General features: G+C 41.7%; 1 protein-coding gene across 4 annotated transcripts in view; it reads right to left on the bottom strand.

Annotated features, from left to right (window-relative positions):
• The window catches only part of LOC139385600 (glycerophosphodiester phosphodiesterase domain-containing protein 5-like), an 87,411-nt gene that overhangs the window by 51,746 nt on the left and 14,829 nt on the right, over positions 1-20,836 (bottom strand). For all 4 annotated transcript variants that reach the window (XR_011628971.1, XM_071130805.1, XM_071130804.1 and 1 more), the window contains exon 2: positions 3,094-3,272. Coding sequence is in view for 3 of the 4 variants with exons in the window: in XM_071130805.1 (XP_070986906.1) it covers positions 3,094-3,210 (117 nt within the window). In the remaining variant the exon portion in view is untranslated. The remainder of the gene's footprint in view (positions 1-3,093; positions 3,273-20,836) is intronic.

Here is a 20,836-nt window from a genome sequence, read left to right as displayed (position 1 = left end):
TTTCTAGTGTAGTGCAGTCTTTAGCTGTGAGGTAAAACAGTGATGTTGGCTGAATGTTCTCTGCCATATTAGAATCTACAACACCTGGTTTTCTAGTGTAGTGCAGTCTTTAGCTGTGAGGTAAAACAGTGATGTTGGCTGAATGTTCTCTGCCATATTAGAATCTACAACACCTGGTTTTCTAGTGTAGTGCAGTCTTTAGCTGTGAGGTAAAACAGTGATGTTGGCTGAATGTTCTCTGCCATATTAGAATCTACAACACCTGGTTTTCTAGTGTAGTGCAGTCTTTAGCTGTGAGGTAAAACAGTGATGTTGGCTGAATGTTCTCTGCCATATTAGAATCTACAACACCTAGTTTTCTAGTGTAGTGCAGTCTTTAGCTGTAAGGTAAAACAGTGATGTTGGCTGAATGTTCTCTGCCATATTAGAATCTACAACACCTAGTTTTCTAGTGTAGTGCAGTCTTTAGCTGTGAGGTAAAACAGTGATGGTGGCGAGTGATTTGAAAACAGAATTTCAATTTCACATGTCCCTGTAAGTCATTTGACAGACCAATGCTACAGAATGATGCTCATTCCTACTTCTAGACCCATTGTGCTCCAGGTAAAGACTGGCTAAGTGGAAGAACTCAATTATTACCGAGGCCAGATCAACTTGCAGTGCCAGTGACGTGGGCGGCCTTTTTACAAACCACTCTAAAACAGAGGCAGGTTCACAAAGAGAGGGAGGCTCAGGCAAACTGGCCTGCTCATTATCCGTCTCTGAGAGGAGAGACGACAGCAACCACTTCTATTCTGTTCTGAATCGGGACATTATGAAGGGAGTGCATGTCACAGTAAGACCTGTGGTTTCTCATGGTCATGGTTCAGTGATGCTGCCCGTCAGGTTCAACACATCACATCATGTAACTGATACCATGTTTTGATTACCAACACTGATTGGGCACTTTGGTCATTAAAGATGCATCTAAAGTATGACGTCATCTGACCTGGCAGTGCTGGCACACAAACAGGCAATCTCCCAATCTAAGATGACTATAGGCCTCCAATACAAGGCAGCACAGCAGCCATAGTTACAAGAGATATTTGGGGATTGGGGCAATGAGGCCCTTGATCTACTTCTACTTGTAGATAGCATTTTTATGGCCCTGTGTCCAGTATGAAGGATGTTAGAGGTAGTTTCACGTGCCAATGCTAATTAGCATTAGCACAATGACTGGAAGTCTATGGGTATTTGCTAGCCTGTTAGCAATTGCGCTAGTTAGCAACTTCTTTGAAACCGCACGCAGAGACATAAAAATCTGACTGTGGGAAGTAGATAAAGGGCCTTATTGCCAAAATCCTTAAGTTTCCTTTAAATTCATCCTTATACGCTGTGTTCATTTGAAAGAGAACAAAATGGTGAGAATGGAAAGGGCTGTGTGTGACTGTGCATCGGTTCTACCCTGTGGGACATAATTGTATTCAATGTTGGCCTGGACGTCAGTCCATCTCTGCAGAGACCCTTTGGTGCTGTAGCCCTAGGGCCTCGGCTGTTGGAGCTGCATAAAACAGACATCCAATTTAACTGATTTTTTTACTGGTATATTTCCATCACAGACACAGAGTTTTTATTCATGCTTAGTTAGCAGCATTCAAATGTACAGTACTTCAATAATCGGCTTGTGGGCGGACCCAGAAAAATAAGCTACTGAAACATGGCATAGTGGGGGTGGGAGGTTGGGATGCAGATTCTGGCAGAGGAGGAGACTGGCAAAGACTCAGTAGCACCATGGAAGGTCCAATATAATCCTGTGGTACTGTGCATAGACAGGCTGCTGATTGTCCAATTCTCCCCCAGTGGGTCAAAGCACCCACCACACATGGCCAAGGCTGTATGCACACACACACACTAACTTTGCAGAACCATAGCTATCCGTCTCAGAGACAGGAAACAGACACAGAATCCTATTCCCATCAAAGAATGACAACAACAAAAATCCATATAAATTTTGTTGTTTCTCTGTGCTGATTTTCTTTTCATGTGGCCTTGGTCCAGTCAAATATGAATGTGTTCCGTCTATCGGAAGGTTTCAAGAACTGCAGCATTCCCTTCCTGAGGGCAAATAGGGTAGGAATGAAAAGGTCCAAACGTATAGCTCATCCATCCACCATTTGGCAGAGCCTGCAAGTAAAGCTCACCGGATGAGAGCTTGTTCCTACAAATAGAAAAAGGGTACTTGGACATATTTTTGTTTGAAGTGAATGGGAGTTGTAGGATGACACTGCAATCCATGTTATGATGTGTCAAATTGTATGCAAATACCCCTGAGGGAATGGTGCTTTTCCCTTTCTCTCTCCCCATATGGATCTTTCTAAGCCTTATATCACATTTATGAGCCATATAAAACATGTATGGTACATTATATTTCACACACATTTCAGCCCCCTCAGCTCTGTCTCCATGTCCCATGCTAGCTAAGTGATGGACTATCGTGGTCCAGCCCTCATGCTCTCTCTAAATTACTTATCATGTGGGACTAAATCACTGACAGACAGACCTGGGCTGCATAGCATTACGGAAAACCCACTTAGACAAATAAAGTCTGATGAATGTGACCAAGGGGAGGTTGTGAATGCTTAACAAAAAACATCTAATACTACTATCTGCAGCACTTACAGGCTTAAAACACAGTACCAAGGTCAAAGACACCTTAAGTGAGAGCACAAGGACATGCTATTAGGGATGGGCTGCAAGGTTATCTGGTAAGAGATAGGCCTACATGGCTCTTTTTAAATACTGCTTAAAAGAAGGGGTTACTGTAGGGTAAGGGAAGGCATTGGAGAGAATTACTACCCACATGCACTGCACACTCACACACCAAATTCAAGTGTTTTTAATTAATAGAGAGATATAAGATGCAGTGTGGCACTGTAATCCTGCAGTGGAATTGCACAGAAAAATAAAATGTCCGGTACCATTCAATAACACTCGATCCCTTCAACCAACAGACATTTGGGCCAAAACAGACCTTTCAGAAATAACTACCATATATACACCATGTCCATTATGGTAATTTAGGTACGAACATAAGGTCTGCTGGGCAGAACTCACCTTGGTGGTGTCATCATGTGAGCGCTGGTACCGTTTCCAGCGGCATCCATAAATCCCTGTGAGACATGACAAACACAGCTGCCTCTCATAGACCTGCAGGGGTTGGTGCTTCACCATGCTCCTTCAGTCCTGGCACGCCTCCAGACCACTAACATCCCATTGGCCAAACTGGAGCCTGCCTGGGAGCGGAACAAGGAAACAGAAACGTCAGTATTGCCTTCAATACATTCTACAAGGAAATATTGTATCCATTAGGACATGACAGGTGTATGGGTGATTGTTGTAAGTATTTCACTGAGGTGACATTTGAATATCAACAGTCAGCAAGAGAAGAAATTTGAATATCAACATGCCACACGCATTTTACATGCCACACGCACCAACATATTGCACTGAACTAGAAAGACAAGAACGTGGTCGTTGAATTAGAATAGATTGAACCATTATCTCACAATAATTAATTATGGCAGATTAATTTCACTACCCCTTGGGAGAAAAATAGGCCTACAATTTCAACATTGCTAAACTTCGATTGAACAATTCCCCCAGAATATGAGAGCCTTCTTGATGGATATTTTAGTTAAAAGTCTTTAGTTATCTTTAGTTAAAAGTCTTTAGTTATCTTTAGTTAAAAGTCTATCATCAAAGCATAAAAAACATGTTATAATTGAAGTACTTCAGTAAAATAGAACACAGAATAAAGGGACAGACTGCCATGTGGCACATGGCTGGTGTTTTAGAAATGCCAGGGCCAAATTCTGGTCCCAGTCCGCCCCTGCACAGTACAATGAAAATCACCTTCAGTGCTTTGATGCTAAGCCACAAATTTGAATTGCCATTGTCAAGCCCTGTTTCCAATGACAACTGTGACTGTCTCCCGTGGCTTCCATCGATACAAGGTCAGAGCTAAATTACAATCTAATTGAAAGGACTAGGTGCAGAGTGTCTATTGAACATTACATTAAACTACAATGACATTGAATTTGTTGAATATCCCTTTACTCTCAGAGGATCACAGCCTGGCTGGGTTCTACGGCAGAGTAGAGGGCACCAGGACTTTGTCAAATGTGTGTGTGTGTGGTGCCCACTGGGCAGGCAGGGCAGGATCCAGCCTTAGCCTGGGTCTACTCTGACCAGATGAATTACTAAGAGAATGACTAAAGGTCCTGTTGGCTCAGCAGCAACTGATTTCAGTTGCAATAATAATGGCAATAACATTAAGCCAGGGCCTGGCTGGCTCAATAAATGTCACAGTCCTCCTGGGGTATGAAGGAGCATGCTGATCAAGTTAACTCTGAAAAACGCATGCTGATTACAATCTGAAAGTGAAACAACCCAATATCAAGAGTGTAAATAATTGACCTGTACACAAGATTACAACCCAAGATGTGAGTTTAAACTCCAAGTAAACATGATTAACAAAAATGATTACAAATGGAGATTAGAATGCAATATTATCAGCATGTTTCTCAATTGAAGACTGTGCCTGACTTGCTAGTCCTCCCACTGTGCCAGTTTTAAATTGCAGCTATCTGTGAGCAGCACTGTGTTTCAGGAGGGATTTGAAATACATGTTAATTACACCCATCAGCATGCAATCAGGGCAGCGTGAGCTCTGCGGCTTTGGACAGCTGTTTATTTGCCTCATCAGAGGGGGTTGTGCTTCCGGTCATAAGTGGAACTGCCGTGAGGAGGGAATGGGGCTCATCAAGACCACTCGGTCACACCCCAGCTGGCCCTGTCACCACAGCTCCGTGACCAGACCAGTCAGGCTGAGCACTGTTGTGGAGTTTGACTAGTCCTGGTTGAGGAGCTTCAGGGTGCTGTAGGGTTTAGCTGAGGATCAGACACTGCTGCCTGCCCTGCCTCGCAGAAGCACAGTTATTTGATCATCTGTTTTTTGTCTAAATAAATCACATCAAAGCAGTGGATGGCTTTATAACACAAGCACAAACCACAGGCTTATAAAATCTGCTATGGAAACAAACTGCTGTCCAAAGTCTTCATCCTCCCAGGCTGCACTGCTTCCATCAGAATCCTTTGGCTCAGGGATGTAACTAAGGGACTATATGCACTTCATATCGAATGAACTGGGGTACTAGTACTTCAAGGGTCCAGTGAGGAATGAATATACACCGTTCAAAAGTTTGAGGTAACTAAAAAATGTCCTTGTTTTTGAACGAAGGCCAGAATCCCAGAGTTGCCTCTTCACTGTTGACATTGAGACTGGTGTTTTGCAGGTACTATTTAATGAAGCTGCCAGTTGAGGACTTGTGAGGCGTCTGTTTCTCAAACTAGACACTAACAAACTTGTCCACTTGTTCAGTTGTGCACCGGGGCCTCCCACTCCCCTTTCTATTCTGCTTAGAGCCCGTTTGCACTGTTCTGTGCAGGGAGTAGTACACAGCGTTGTACGAGATCTTCAGTTTTCTCAGAACAAGAATAGACTGACGAGTTTCAGAAGAAACTTTTGTTTCTTAAGTCCAGTTTTATTGCTTCTTTAAGAAACAGTTTTCAGCTGTGCTAACATAATTGCAAAAGGGTTTTCTAATGATCAATTAGCTTTTTTAATGGGCCTCTGTCAGCCTATGTAGATATTTCATAAAAATAAGGAAAATCTGCCGGTTCCAGCTACAATAGTCATTTACAACATTAACAATGTCTACACTGTATTTCTTATCAATTTGATGTTATTTTAAAATGAGCAAAAAATTAATAAATTGCTTTTCTTTCAAAAACAAGGACATTTCTAAGTGACCCCAAACTTTTGAATGGTAGTGTATTAAAGGGAGTACTGCATAATTAAGTAGGACTGGCTTCTATACTGTGGCACTATCCTGTGTGTGTATTAATACGGAGAAGAAAGGACTTGGGAGGGTCTTAGTTCCATAGACAGGATGACGACACTTAACTAACCAACTTCAAATGTGAGCTCAAGTAAAGCATACACATCTATTCTAGGTCATCCTATTATGTAGTAGGGTTAATAAGCAGCCTGTAGTGAATATCTTGGATCATGATAGTTATTTGTATTTAGGCTTCCAGTCCAGATTTGAGAGAAGAGATGGATCATTACACATCTTTACAACACCAACATGTGTAAACTAATTCAAAGAGTCAAAAAAAACTTTCATATGATGAATTTGATCTCCAACATGGGGTCTGGGTGTTGAGGCAGCAGCTTTAACACCCGAGATATGCAAGGGAAGCATTATGGTCATGTTTCTCACAGCGTCAGTACTAGTGATATCAGTCCCTCCTTATTAAAGGCCATATACATTAACATAATATGCCAATTATGAACCCTCACCGCAATGCACCTTCACAACTAAACATTCCCACTGGTGTTCAGATACAGTAAATGTTATGGTTGTGTGTATACTGTATTGGATCAGAGTTGACAGAGTAAATATAGCCTATGCAGCGTAGAATTTAATTGCAGAGCACTATTGTTCTCATCATATTCAATGTGATCCAATTGCGTAAAAGCATAACTGAAATGTGTATGAAGTGCATTCTTCTCATCACTGTAAGTTTTCCTGAGCATTATGCAATAGTGACCGATTGCCAGTAAAGAAGCTTGGCAGTATACAGTTAGGAGAGTGGGCTGCCCCAACAAAGTCACAGATTGTCTGCTAAACAAGACCAGCTTTTTCTTTACAAAGCCCGAGGTTGTCAAACTATTTGTTGCGGACAGTAAATCACTTGTTGACTTGAATGCCCTCTGTCCTAATGTCTGAAAAATAAGATTGAAGGGCGAGGAAGACCCCAAAATGTTCATCTTAGATTCTGCTGCCTCATTTCCTCCAATCAAAGAGGCAGAGAGAAACAGTCTGCAGGGTAGGAAATGCTTCAGCACTTTTCCCAGGCCAGCAGACAGAGGGGAGAGGGAGACTCCTTTAACCAACAAACAGATTGGAAGGAGACTGAGGCCAAGTAGCACAGGCCTTCAGCATGACCAGATGCCAGGCCACAGCTATTGGGTTGGAGAGTTACAGAGAACACAGTAGACACCTCTCAGACTCTCATAGCTTCTCATCTTAGCTGACCTAACACACTGGAATCAGCTGGAGCTCAAAGACGCAATCGGCTGCTAAACTTCACCGCTCACAGTGTCAGTCGGATTCCGAAGGCTGTTTAAGATTACACAAAGTCTATAGACAATTGACCCTTCGCTAAGCCCTGCCCCAGAATTTAGGGCAAACAATCGCAGCACTCCAACGGATAGCAACTGTCGTCAAGTCCGATATCTCACGTTTTAAATCGCATGAAACTGGAAATTAACCAATCCTCTGTCGTTCACGCAATGGAATGGTAAAATGCTTTATATATATATTTTTTTTTTAAAGTGCATGGGTGACAGAGAAACAAAATGGTACAGTTTGAGGCCATGTGGCAGAAAGTGATAAGAGCGCTGGAGATAATCGTGGGGGCTAGTGGGTCTGGGCAGGTGTGATGTAGTGATGTTTGTATGATGTAGTCGTATGTATGTGTGTTTTGTATCGTTTATAAAATATTAAATCTGATTTTTATTATAATTGCAGGAAGGCCAATGGAAAAACAGTTCTTATAAAAATCTGTTAAAAATGGCTAAACAAATTGTACAGTGCACCAGGAGTACTTGCTACTGTGACTCCTGATGTGCAGAACCTGAGTATTTTTCTAATCCGAAATTGTTATATTGTTTGCTAGCTCAGCTGGTGAGCTAGCTCAGTCTCATTGACCCCCAAGCATTGCTAAAGCTAGCTAACCACTTAGTATAACTAGTTTTTTTTCTAAATGTATGTTAGCTAGCTAAGCTAGCGCCCATGTGCTGTCGCCCTCAGGATATGATTTGAGAACACTAGTTAGCTCCAAAAGTGGTTATAGCTTTGACTGCATGCTGACAGTGACTTAAGAGCCATTCAACATTGTAATGCAGTCCACCACAGCATACCCAAGAGTTTCCCAATTAGGAAAGGGTAGTCGGTGTTAAATTTAATTGGGTATTAGAAACAGTTTGAGATCAGGGGATTTCGCAAGTGGTTGAATGGGGAATTGGGCTTCCCGGGAAAATGTTGTCTGAGGTTGCAACAGTAACCAAGGGAGGCGGGGCTTAGCAAAGGGTCAATTGTTTAGAAGGAGCTCTGAGCTCCAAGCATGGATTCCATTTTTCAATTGATAGATGACTTTGGGTCCATTTATTAGTAGCAGGCTTTCTATCATAAGACCACTGTACCTCAAAGGATTTTATTGGCTTTAATAAATCTCTCCTCATTGCAATTAAAAACCACCACCAGCTCCTTGGACAATTGAGCTATGGCCATCAAGCTCATAGATGAATAGGGGAGGCTTTGGTTAATTAAATGCCCTTTGAGGAGTCCATTTTAACGAGCAGGCTGATAGTGCTCAGATCACAGACGTTTAAAGCAGCTCAATCTCAGGCAGAGTTGATCCATCAGCGGAGTGATGACAGTCTCACCCTGTCAGTGCAACGTCTGCCTTCTGTGATTCATCAACACATTTAATTAACAGATGGTTGGTTTTCATTTGGTCAAATGCGACACAAGTTACTTCCGAGTCAGTCACTCTCCCACACGGCTCCAAAACGCTGACACAGCTCCTTGTCCCACTCGCTCTAAATCCCTCGCCAGGAGCTGTGACGCATATTCATGAGCCATGAGCACAGAGTGGGCTCCAGCCTCACTCTGCAGGTTTGATAGAGTTCCATGTGCAGTGGGCGGAAATATTTGGTCTCTCCAGTTCCCGTCCTGTATTAGACTCTTCAGGCCTAGTAAAAGGCACCCAAGAATACATTAGGGAGTAGATATAGTGGAAGTATTCATGAGTGCCTACACACTCCACATCAACCCACTGAGGTACAAAAGCACCATCAAAGTGGTTTATTTATAATAATATGACAAATTTCTTCAAGGAAACATTCACTATTCTGCATTTAGGCATCCCATTTTGAAATAAAATTTGAACTTTGTCTATAATGGGACCATTATAATGAAACGAGGGGAATCTCAAAAGGCACACTGAAACTCACAATAATGTGCATAAAACAGCAGATAGTGACACAGTGGAGAAAGCTATTATGTAGCCCATCCTCTCATATTTCAAATCCTCTTCCTATTTCAGGGGCAATCATTCTAGGTAAACCCTGTTCAGGGAATGTCCTTGTTTTTGTCCAAAATAACATCAAATTGATCAGAAATACAGTGTAGACATTGTTAATGTTGTAAATGACTATTGTAGCTGGAAACCAGAGGTCGACCGATTAATCGGAATGGCCGATTAATTAGGGCAGATTAAGTTTTCATAAGAATCAGTAATTGGCATTTTTGGACACCGATCATGTCCGATTCACATTGCACTCCGGGAGGAGACTGCGTGGCAGGCTGACTACCTGTTATGTGAGTGCAGCAAGGAGCCAAGGTAAGGTGCTAGCTAGCATTAAACGTATCTTATAAAAAACATTAAATCTTAACATAATCACTTGTTAACTACACGAGGTTGATGATATTGCTAGTTTATCTAGCGTGTCCTGCATTGCATATAAATCGATGCGGTGCCTGTTAATTTATCATTGACTCACAGCCTACTTCGCCAAACGGGTGATTTAACAAGCGCATTTGAGAAAAAAGCACTGTCGTTGCACCAATGTGTACCTAACCATAAACAACGCCTTTCTTAAAATCAATACACAGAAGTATACTTTTTTTAAAAACTGCATATTTAGTTTAAAGAAATCCAGGTTAGCAGGCAATATTAAACTAGGGGAATTGTGTCATTTCTCTTGCGTTCATTGCACGCAGAGTCCGGGTATATGAAACAGTTTGGGCCGCCTGGCTTGTTGCGAACTAATTTGCCAGAGTTATGTAATTATGACATAACATTGAAGGTTGTGCAATGTAACAGGAATATCTACACTTATGGATGCCACCCATTAGATAAAATACGAAACGGTTCTGTATTTCGCTGAAAGAATAAACGTTTTGTTTTCGAAATGATAGTTTCCGGATTTGACCATATTAATGCCCTAAGGCTCGTATTTCTGTGTTTTATATTATAATTATGTATATGATTTGATAGAGCAGTTTGATTGAGCGGTGGTAGGCAGTAACTGGCTCGTAAGCATTCATTCAAACAGCACTTTACTGCATTTGCCAGCAGCATTGCGCTGTTAATGACTTCAAGCCCATCAACTCCCGAGATTAGGCTGGCAATACTAAAGTACCTGTTAGAACATCCAATAGTCAAAGGTAAATGAAATTCAAATGGTAGAGAGAGAAATAGTCCTATAATAACTACAAGCTAAAACTTCTTACCTTGGAATTTAAGACTCACGTTTAAGAGGAACCACCAGCTTTCATATGTTCTCATGTTCTGAGCAAGGAACTGAAACGTTAGCTTTCTTACATGGCACATATTGCACTTTTACTTTCTTCTCCAACACTTTGTTTTTGCATTATTTAAACCAAATTGACAGGTTTCATTATTTATTTGAGACTAAATTGATTTATTGATGTATTATATTAAGATAAAATAAAAGTGTTCATTGTTCATTCAGCATTCTTTTGTCATTATTGCACATATTTATTAAAAAAAAAATATATATATATTTTTTTAAATTGAACGATTAATAGGCATCCGCTTTTGTGGTCCTCCAATAAAAATCGGTATCGGCGTTTAAAAAAAAATCATAATCGGTCACCCTCTACTGGAAACGGCTGATTTTAATGGAATATCTACGTAGGCGTACAGACGCCCATTATCAGCAACCATCACTCCTGTGTTCCAATGGCACATCATGTTAGCTAATCGAAGTTTATCATTTTAAAAAGGCTAATTGATAATTAGAAAACCCTTTTGCAATTATGTTAGCACAGCTGAAAACTGTTGATTAAAGAAGCAATAAAACTGGCCTTCTTTAGTCTAGTTGAGTATCTGGAGCATCAGCAATTGTGGGTTCGATTACAGGTTCAAAATGGCCAGAAACAAACAACTTTCTTCTGAAACTCGTCAGTCTATTTTTGTTCTGAGAAATGAAGGCAATTCCACGCAAGAAATTGACAAGAAACTGAAGATCTCGTGTACAATTCCCTTCACAGAACAGAGCAAACTGGCTCTAACCAGAATAGAAAGAGTGGGAGGCCTCGGTGCACAACTGTGCAAGAGGACAAGTACATTAGAGTGTCTAGTTTGAGAAACAGACGCCTCACGTCCTCAACTGGCAGCTTCATTAAATAGTACCCGCAAAACAGCACTCTCAAAGTCAACAGTGAAGAGGTGACTCCGGGATGCTGGCCTTCTGGGCAGAGTTGCAAAGAAAAAGCCATATCTCAGACTGGCCTATAAAAATAAAATGTTTAAGATGGGCAAAAGAACACAGACACTGGACAGAGTAACTCTGCCTAGAAGGCCAGTATACCGGAGACGCCTCTTCACTGTTGACGTTGAGACTGGTGTTTTGCAGGCATTATTTAATGAACAATTAGCTTCTCTTTAAAAAACAAAGACACTTCTAAATTACCCTAAACTTTTGAACGGTAGTGTACATATTATCTCAATCAACCACCACAACTACTTCGTACCACAGTACACGGACTAGATATCGGTACTTCTTGTATAGTGCATTGGGAAAGTATAGACCCCTTCCCTTTTTCCACTTTACTACCTTACAGCCTTGTTCTAAAATGGATTACATTTTTAAAAAATCCTCAATCTACACACACTACCCCATAATGACAAAGCAATAAGGTGGACATTTGAACTAATTTATTTTAAAAAACAAATACCGTATTTACATACAGTAACAGTCGAAAGTGAGGACACATACTAGAGTTATTGGTCTACTATTTTATTTTATCTATTTGTTCATTTTCATACTTAACGGCATTGTTGGGAATGGGGTCGTAAGTAAACATTTCACGGTAAAGTCTACACTTCTTGTATTCGACGCATGTGACAATTTGATTTGATTTTGTAGCCTACAATCCTGGAATATGCAAATAATGCACGTGGCTGTAAGTGTGCTGTGGCATGACTTTTTATAATGTGAGCAGTCCGAACAGAACATAGCATACACAACAGTATCATCGGCATACATGTGCAGGTAACAATTTTTTACAGAGAAGTCGATATTGTTAATGTAAACAGTAAAAGGTACAGGACCCAGAATCGACCCCTGCAGGACACCTTTCATAATATCCAGGAAACCTGATTTAACGCCATCCGTAGATGTATATTGAGTTCTAACTGTTAAGTCACTTTTAAACCAGTTACATGCAGCCTGGTCTGAGGAAAGCCTCAATTGGCATTGAGTGATCAACAGTATCAAAAGCCTTTGACAGGTCAATGAAGAGTGCAGCACAATGTTGCCTTTTGTCAACAGTTAACCAGATGCTTTATAACTAAGAATGCAGCAGAGATAGTGCTATGACCTGACCAAAAACCTGACTGATGTACATTTAGAATACATTTCAAAGATGAATTCTCAGCTAAGATAGTATTTAGTAAAGATTCTAGTAGCTTAGCTAGGCAAGAAAGTTTAAAAATAGGCCGATAATCAAAATAGGGCACAAGGGTCACCACCTTTGTGAAGGGAGAGTACATGGGTCGCCTTCCAAACCTTGGTGATAGTACCAGATATAATTGTCAGGTTAAAAATATGAGTTAATGATTCAGCAATCAGGGTGGCAGACGGTCTGCAGCAAAAACGGATCATGCATATCAGATCTTAAGCAAGGCATATACATCAATCTTAAGCAAGGTATATAGCACATCACAGATAGTAAATTGTTGAAATGAAAACAAAGATTCAACTAGAAGTTGATGGGTTAACCAGCAGCATACCACCCTGCATCCCGCCTCACCCAATGTAGCGTGGATCTGCTTTTTTGTCTTCTAAAGTATTTATATTTACTTCGGATCCGGAATCCCTCAACTGAAGCTAGCCAGCTAACTACCAGCTATCAGTCAGCAAACCATTGCTAGCGGTCATCAGCTAACCTTTAGCTCAGAAAGCTCTCGCCAGTTTGAACAACGCGACTCTAACAGAGCGTAACGGACCTATTATTTTTATCCCCGGATTCCCACCACAAACGGAACATTTTCATCTGGATCTTCACTACTAGCTAACCGCAACCCCGGATGACTACTCCTGGCTAGCGTTTCCATCCACTTAGCTTGAAGCTAGCCCGGCCAGAGCTCCTGTGCTACCACCGAAGCATACTCCTGGGCTACAATATCCGGACCCACGACCGGTCTATCGATGTCACCGCATGAAGAGGCATAAACAGACTTAACCCCATCACGACGTCCCCCAAAGGCTAACTTTCTAGCCCTTGCTATCTGCTTGCTTGCTAATTCGGCCTGCTAACTGCTAGCTTGTTAGCACAGGCCTGCTAACTGTCTGAATCGCCGCGTCCCCAGCCAGCCCAACCACTCACTGGACCCATATTTATTTTCAATCGCTTTTCGATTTTTAATTCGATTATACCTTCCGGTAACCTGCCTCACCCAATGTGATACGGAATCGCTATTATTTTTTATTTTTAGAACACATTCAAGAACCTCCAGTAACCTCACCCATTACAACCAGCATGTCCAGAGATACAACCTCTCTTGTCATCACCCAGTGCCTGGGCTTACCTCCGCTGTAACCGCACCCCACCATACCCCTGTCTGCGCATTATGCCCTGAATATATTCTACCATGCCCAGAAATCTGCTCCTTTTATTCTTTGTCCCCAACGCGCTAGACGACCAGTTTTGATAGCCTTTAGCCGCACCCTCATACTACTCCTGTTCCGCGGGTGATGTGGAGGTAAACCCAGGCCCGGCATGTCCCCAGGCACCCTCATTTGTTGACTTCTGTGATCGAAAATGCCTTGGATTTCATGCATGTCAACATCAGAAGCCTCCTCCCTAAGTTTGTTTTACTCACTGCTTTAGCACACTCTGCTAACCCTGATGTCCTTGCTGTGTCTGAATGTGTCTGAAGGCCACCAAAAATTCTGAGATTTCCATACCCAACTATAACATTTTCCGTCAAGATAGAACTGCCAAAGGGGGAGGAGTTACAGTCTACTGCAGAGATAGCCTGCAAAGTAATGTCATACTTTCCAGGTCCATACCAAAACAGTTCGAACTACTTTAAAACAATGCTACTTAATATAATGTTTACATACGTAGACTTATGAGATGAATAATGTAGGGTAAATACTGTACTCTATATCATCTACTGCATCTTTATGTAATACATGTATCACTAGCCACTAAACTATGCCACTTTGTTTACATACCCTACATTACTCATCTCATATGTATATACTGTACTCGATACCATCTACTGCATCTTGCCTATGCCGTTCTGTACCATCACTCATTCATATATCTTTATGTACATATTCTTTATCCCTTTAAACTTGTGTGTATATAAAGTAGTAGTTTTGGAATTGTTAGTTAGATTACTCGTTGGTTATTACTGCATTGTCGGAACTAGAAGCACAAGCATTTCGCTACACTCGCATTAACATCTGCTAACCATGTGTATGTGACAAATAAAATTTGATTTGTATACTTCCGGCCCGTCCTTGGACACTGTGCTATCTAACCTCCAAACGAGCTTCAATGCCATACAACACTCCTTCCGTGGCCTCCAACTGCTCTAGTAAAACCAAATGCATGCTTTTCAACCGTTCGCCACCGTTCAACCGTTCGCCACCCTGGAATATGTGGACATCTATAAGTACCTAGGTGTCTGGCTAGACTGTAAACTCTCCTTCCAGACTCATATCAAACATCTCCAATCTAAAATCAAATCTAGAGTCGGCTTTCTATTCCGCAACAAAGCCTCCTTCACTCACGCCGCCAAACTTACCCTAGTAAAACTGACTATCCTACCGATCCTCGACTTCGGCGATGTCATCTACAAAATAGTTTCCAATACTCTACTCAGCAAACTGGATGCGGTTTATCACAGATCCATCCGTTTTGTTACTAAAGCACCTTATACCACCCACCACTGCGACTTGTATGCTCTAGTCGGCTGGCCCTCGCTACATATTTGTCGCCAGACCCACTGGCTCCAGGTCATCTACAAGTCCATGCTAGGTAAAGCTCCGCCTTATCTCAGTTCACTGGTCACGATGGCAACACCCACCCGTAGCACGCGCTCCAGCAGGTGTATCTCACTGATCATCCCTAAAGCAAACACCTCATTTGGCCGCCTTTCATTCCAGTTCTCTGCTGTGACTGGAACGAATTGCAAAAATCGCTGAAGTTGGAGACGTTTATCTCCCTCACCAACTTCAAACATCTGCTATCTGAGCAGCTAACCGATCGCTGCAGCTGTACATAGTCCATAGGTAAATAGCCCACCCAATTTTACCTACCTCATCCCCATACGGTTTATATTTATTTACTTTTCTGCTCTTTTGCACACCAATATCTCTACCTGTACAGGACCATCTGATAATTTATCACAAGTGTTAATCTGCAAAATTGTAATTATTCGCCTACCTCCTCATGCCTTTTGCACACAATGTATATAGACTTTTTTTCTACTGTTTTATTGACTTGTTAATTGTTTACTCCATGTGTAACTCTGTTGTCTGTTCACACTGCTATGCTTTATCTTGGCCAGGTCGCAGTTGCAAATGAGAACTTGTTCTCAACTAGCCTACCTGGTTAAATAAAGGTGAAATAAAAAATAAAATAGGGTGTCGTCTTTCGGATGGGATGTTAAACGGGTGTCCTGACTCTCTGTGGTCACTAAAGATCCCATGGCACTTATCGTAAGAGTAGGGGTGTTAACCCCTCCTGGCTAAATTCCCCACCTGACCCTCATACCATCACAGGCGTCTAATCATCCCCAGGTTGCAATTGGCTCATTCAGCCCCCCTCCTCTCCCCTGTAACTCTTCCCCAGGTTGTTGCTGTAAATGAGAGTGTGTCCACAGTCAATTTCCCTGGTAAAATAAAATACGTAATAAAAACGCTGTGGGTGGTAGAGGGAAAAGCAGTTGATTGACTGACCAGGGTCAATACACCATCGTTTCTCTAAAATAAAAGCCTGCCGAGATGAAAATGTATTAAAAGTAAAGGTCGGTCGATTAATCAGAATGGCCGATTAATTAGGGCCGATTTCAAGTTTTCATAACAATCGGAAATCGGTATTTTTTTTTTACACCTTTATTTAATCTTTATTTAACTAGGCAAGTCAGTTAACACATTCTTATTTTCAATGACGGTGGGTTAACTGCCTTGTTCAGGGGCAGAACGACAGATTTTCACCTTATCTAACGTGTCCTGCCTGAGCATACAAGTATCTGACTGAGCGGTGGTAGGCAGAAGCAGGCGTGTAAACATTCATTCAAACAGCACTTTCGTGCGTTTTGCCAGCAGCTCCTCGTTGTGTGTCAAGCATTGCGCTGTTTATGACTTCAAACCTATCAACTCCCGAGATGAGGCTCGTGTAACCGAAGTGAAATTGCTAGCTAGTTAGCGTGCGCTAATTGTCGTTGTGTTGCTGGTTCGAGCCCAGGGAGGAGCGAGGAGAGGGACTGAAGCTATACTGTTACACTGGCAATACTAAAGTGCCTATAAGAAGATCCAATAGTCAAAAGGTTAATGAAATACAAATGGTAGAGGGAAATAGTCCTACAATAACTACAACTTCTTACCTGGGAATATTGAAGGCCATAAAGATCATCAAGGACAACAACCACCCGAGCCACTGCCTGTTCACCCCGCTATCATCCAGAAGGCGAGGTCAGTACAGGTGCATCAAAGCTGGGACCGAGAGACTGAAAAACAGCTTCTATCTCAAGGCCATCAGACTGTTAAACAGCCACCACTAACATTGAGTGGCTGCTGCCAACACACTGACTCAACTCCAGCCACTTTAATAATGGGAATTGATGGGAAATATATCACTAGCCACTTTAAACAATGCACTTAATAATGTTTACATACCCTACATTATTCATATAATATGTCTACGTATATACTGTACTCTATATCATCTACTGCATCTTTATGTAATACATGTATCACTAGCCACTTTAACTATGCCACTTTGTTTACATACTCATCTCATATGTATATACTGTACTCGATACCATCTACTGTATCTTGCCTATGCCGCTCTGTACCATCACTCATTCATATATCTTTATGTACATATTCTTTATCCCCTTATACACACAAGTGTAAGACAGTAGTTTTGGAATTGTTAGCTAGATTACTTGTTGGTTATTACTGCATTGTCGGAACTAGAAGCACAAGCATTTCGCTACACTCGCATTAACATCTGCTAACCATGTGTATGTGACAAATCAAATTTGATTTGATTTGATTTGAAACAACTCAGAGTATTCAACACCAGCTTGTTCAGAAAACCCGGCTGTCAGAACAAGTTGGCCTCTATTGGAGGCCCATATAAAGTTGCATAATATGTCCTCCTGGATCTGTCAACATGTACAGTCTGCACATTTCAACAAGCAACGAGTCATTTTTATTGATTACTGATTCATAATCATGACCATTAGGTGAAGCTACAAGCCATAGTCTATTCTACCTGAGAAGTTGTGCAAGATATCTAGTAGTGCTATCTATTACCAAGTCATTTCACTCACTGTGCACGCCCTGCAGACAGGAAAGAGCAATAAGTGCTTTAAGAGCTGTGTGAACTGTAAAGAATGAGTAACAAGCCTAATACAGTTACTCGTTTGTGGATTGCTGCCTGGCATATTGAAAGCAGGCGAACAGGCTGTTGCCTTCAATATGCCAGCAGAAGATGAATCATGTATCAATTCAAACTGTAACAGAAAGGCTTGTAGTCGAGGGAAATCAAGACTCCCAGTCAGACCGTTGAGGGATAGCTATCTACTAGCTGTTACCAGGGCCAGGGCTAGCTAGCTACTACCAGAAGAATCAGGAAAGTAGAGTTTAGGTCGCTACCTCAAAGCAAACTACTCACCACCACTGCTCCTCATAGTCCCTATCCACACAAGCACAAAGGAGCCAGGGAACACTCTTCAAAGCTCTGCCGAGAGAGGGGTTGACTTTGTGGGTAAAAAACAAAAACAAATGAGGAATTGACTGAAGTGAAGATTTTGCACCGACTGCAGTGCTTGTGAAACACCTTTTTAGGAAGACTTGAGCCGGCAGGTTCTCAAAAGTCAAACAACAAGGGCGCCTGATGGAATAGGCCCATCTTATCGTGTGATACTGAATGGTGACCGGATGAACTATAGACATGTTGATCTGTTTACCTTTTGGTGAGGAAGGCAAATGTGATTGAGTCGCACACACACACTATTTTCAATATAAGCATGTGAAAACAAAGTTCAAAGAGGTGGTGGGTAATTAGTTGTTTTGACACAGTTACTCAATATTGTTCACCACTGAAAAGGTGTAATGTTGTCCAACAAGTTTCCAGATATCTCTGCTAAAATTGTGAACATGAGACTTTAAGCACTGTATTTACTCAAGATGAACTAATGATCCAGTCTTAGAACATCTCCAAAAATAGAGCATGTTAACCTCCATTTCGTAATGATCTAGACAGATATTAGATATGCAAAATCCTGCAAATTAAAAAGATATGAAGTAAAATAAATATTTTTTCAGCTACAGCTAAAAAAGGAAGTAGGCCAATCGTAGATTAACATGTGTGAATGCATTTGAATTCCACCAATGGAATATAAATGCGCAATTTGTTTTCAAGTGTCACTGTCATAGGCAGGCATCCGGTGAGGAGTCAGAAGACAGACTGCGAGATGGTACATTCACTCAAATATCATTCCACAACTAACATCAAGCTAGGCATTACAGAAAGAGAATGTCTGAAAGGCACCATCTTCAGATTGCCAGAAGGCACAGGAAACGTCACAGTAACCTGAAGCACAGTCCCTCTGCAAGTAAAGCGTAATATTGCACAGAGTAGTCACAGGGAAACTTTCCAAACTGCTGACATCTGTGTGCGAGGGTATAATCTAATGTGTTGCAAACAGTGTCATGAGGATAGCTGGCAGCAACGTTTTCCCTTGGCAATAATAACACTGAAGCAAGCAATGAAGAAGCATCTCCATTTCTTAAGATTTACAGTCAATTAGGTTTGCCTAATTAACAGAGTCAACATTTGCAAGCACTGAATTTCCCCAGCTCTACTAAATTCTTCAAAATACTGTACAGCATTGAAAGGCAAGGCTGAGACTAAACCAGATACATCATTCTGATAAATGGGTCACTGCTAAGTCTAATAATGTTTTGGTATTACTGAGAATGATTGAGGGTGTGCCACCGGGTCATTCATTTAATTTAATGTTAATACAATGAATGAATAAAGGAACAGCCGTCACCCAGCTCATTGGGAGCATGATAACATGCTGGAAGTCTGCCAGGAAAGGTCAGCATTGGGATCATGATAGAGCACCAAAAGTATGCCAGGACAGGAGAGGTACAGTAGAATTGGGTCAAATGCCATAAAGAGATCGTCCTCTCAATTTTTATCAGAGAAAAGGATAAATCTCAGAGGAAGGGATCAGGCCCAGTCTCCTCTCATGGGCCAAGGAGAGGTGTGATCTGACGCAGGCAGGAAGAGAAGAGCCGAGTCAGCCAGTTGGTAATGCTGGGTTATACTGCATCCAGGGTGCAATTGGAGTCTGAGCTCCAGAAGGTGATTGATGGAGCTCAGATCAGACAATAGACTTAGATAAATATAGCCTTCTCCTTGGGGAGACATCACCTGCTGGGGCACCAAACAATCCGTTACAACAGGTGTCCTCATATTGCTGTGGGCATACACAGGCAGGCAGGCAGGCAAGGCGGATATGCTGTAATCCAGAATTACCTTCCATATTTTCAAGGATAACATATGAAGATGAAAATTCTAAAATACGCACTAGAGTGGAGATCAGATGGAGAAAAAAAAACATGCAAAAGAAGATATTGCATGGATACACAAGGCAAAGAATAATCACACACTGCTAGGTTTCAAACACAGTTTAGTTCTCCTTGATCAAACAGCCAATTAAATCAGACGGGCATTAAATCAGCAGTAGCGCACTTTCAGCCTGTAAAGTGGTGATGCGTTTCAATGAGTCATGCAGTCTCAGTAACAGTGAGCCCATCCCTCCCAGCAGCCTCTCGGTTATCATGTGGGCACAACGTGTTTGCAGACACCTCGTCTCCCTGAGAAGTGAAAGCCTGTGATTAAGGCTACCACAGAGATAGTGGAGAAGAGCAGCGCTAACCAACAGGATGGTGCTAGGGAACACGGTGGAATGTTTGATTAATCACCCCACTCATCAGCTAAAGACAACAGCCAGGGTTGGTTGCCATTAACCAAAAGTGGAATTTTTTATTTATTTCACCTTTATTTAACCAGGCTAGTTGAGAACAAGTTCTAAAGTAGAGTGTTGGAGGCTATTTTATAGATGACATCGCCGAAGTCGAGAATCGGTAGGATGGTCAGTTTTACGAGGGTATGTTTGGCAGCATGCGTGAAGGATGCTTTGTTGCGATATAGGAAGCCGATTCTATAATTAATTTTGGATTGGAGAAGCTTAATGTGAGTCTGGAAGGAGAGTTTACAGCCTAACCAGACACCTAGGTATTTGTAGTTGTCCACATATTCTAAGTCAGAGCCGTCCAGAGTAGCGATGCTGGACGGGCGGGCAGGTGCGGGTGCAGTGATCAGTTGAAGAGCATGCAATTAGTTTTACTTGCATTTAAGAGCAGTTGGAGGCA

Source organism: Oncorhynchus clarkii, chromosome 27 (genome assembly GCF_045791955.1).
Source record: "Oncorhynchus clarkii lewisi isolate Uvic-CL-2024 chromosome 27, UVic_Ocla_1.0, whole genome shotgun sequence".
Lineage (NCBI taxonomy): Eukaryota > Metazoa > Chordata > Actinopteri > Salmoniformes > Salmonidae > Oncorhynchus > Oncorhynchus clarkii.
The sequence above is the reverse complement of the archived record's forward strand: the minus strand, read 5'-3'. Positions and strand labels throughout refer to the sequence as shown.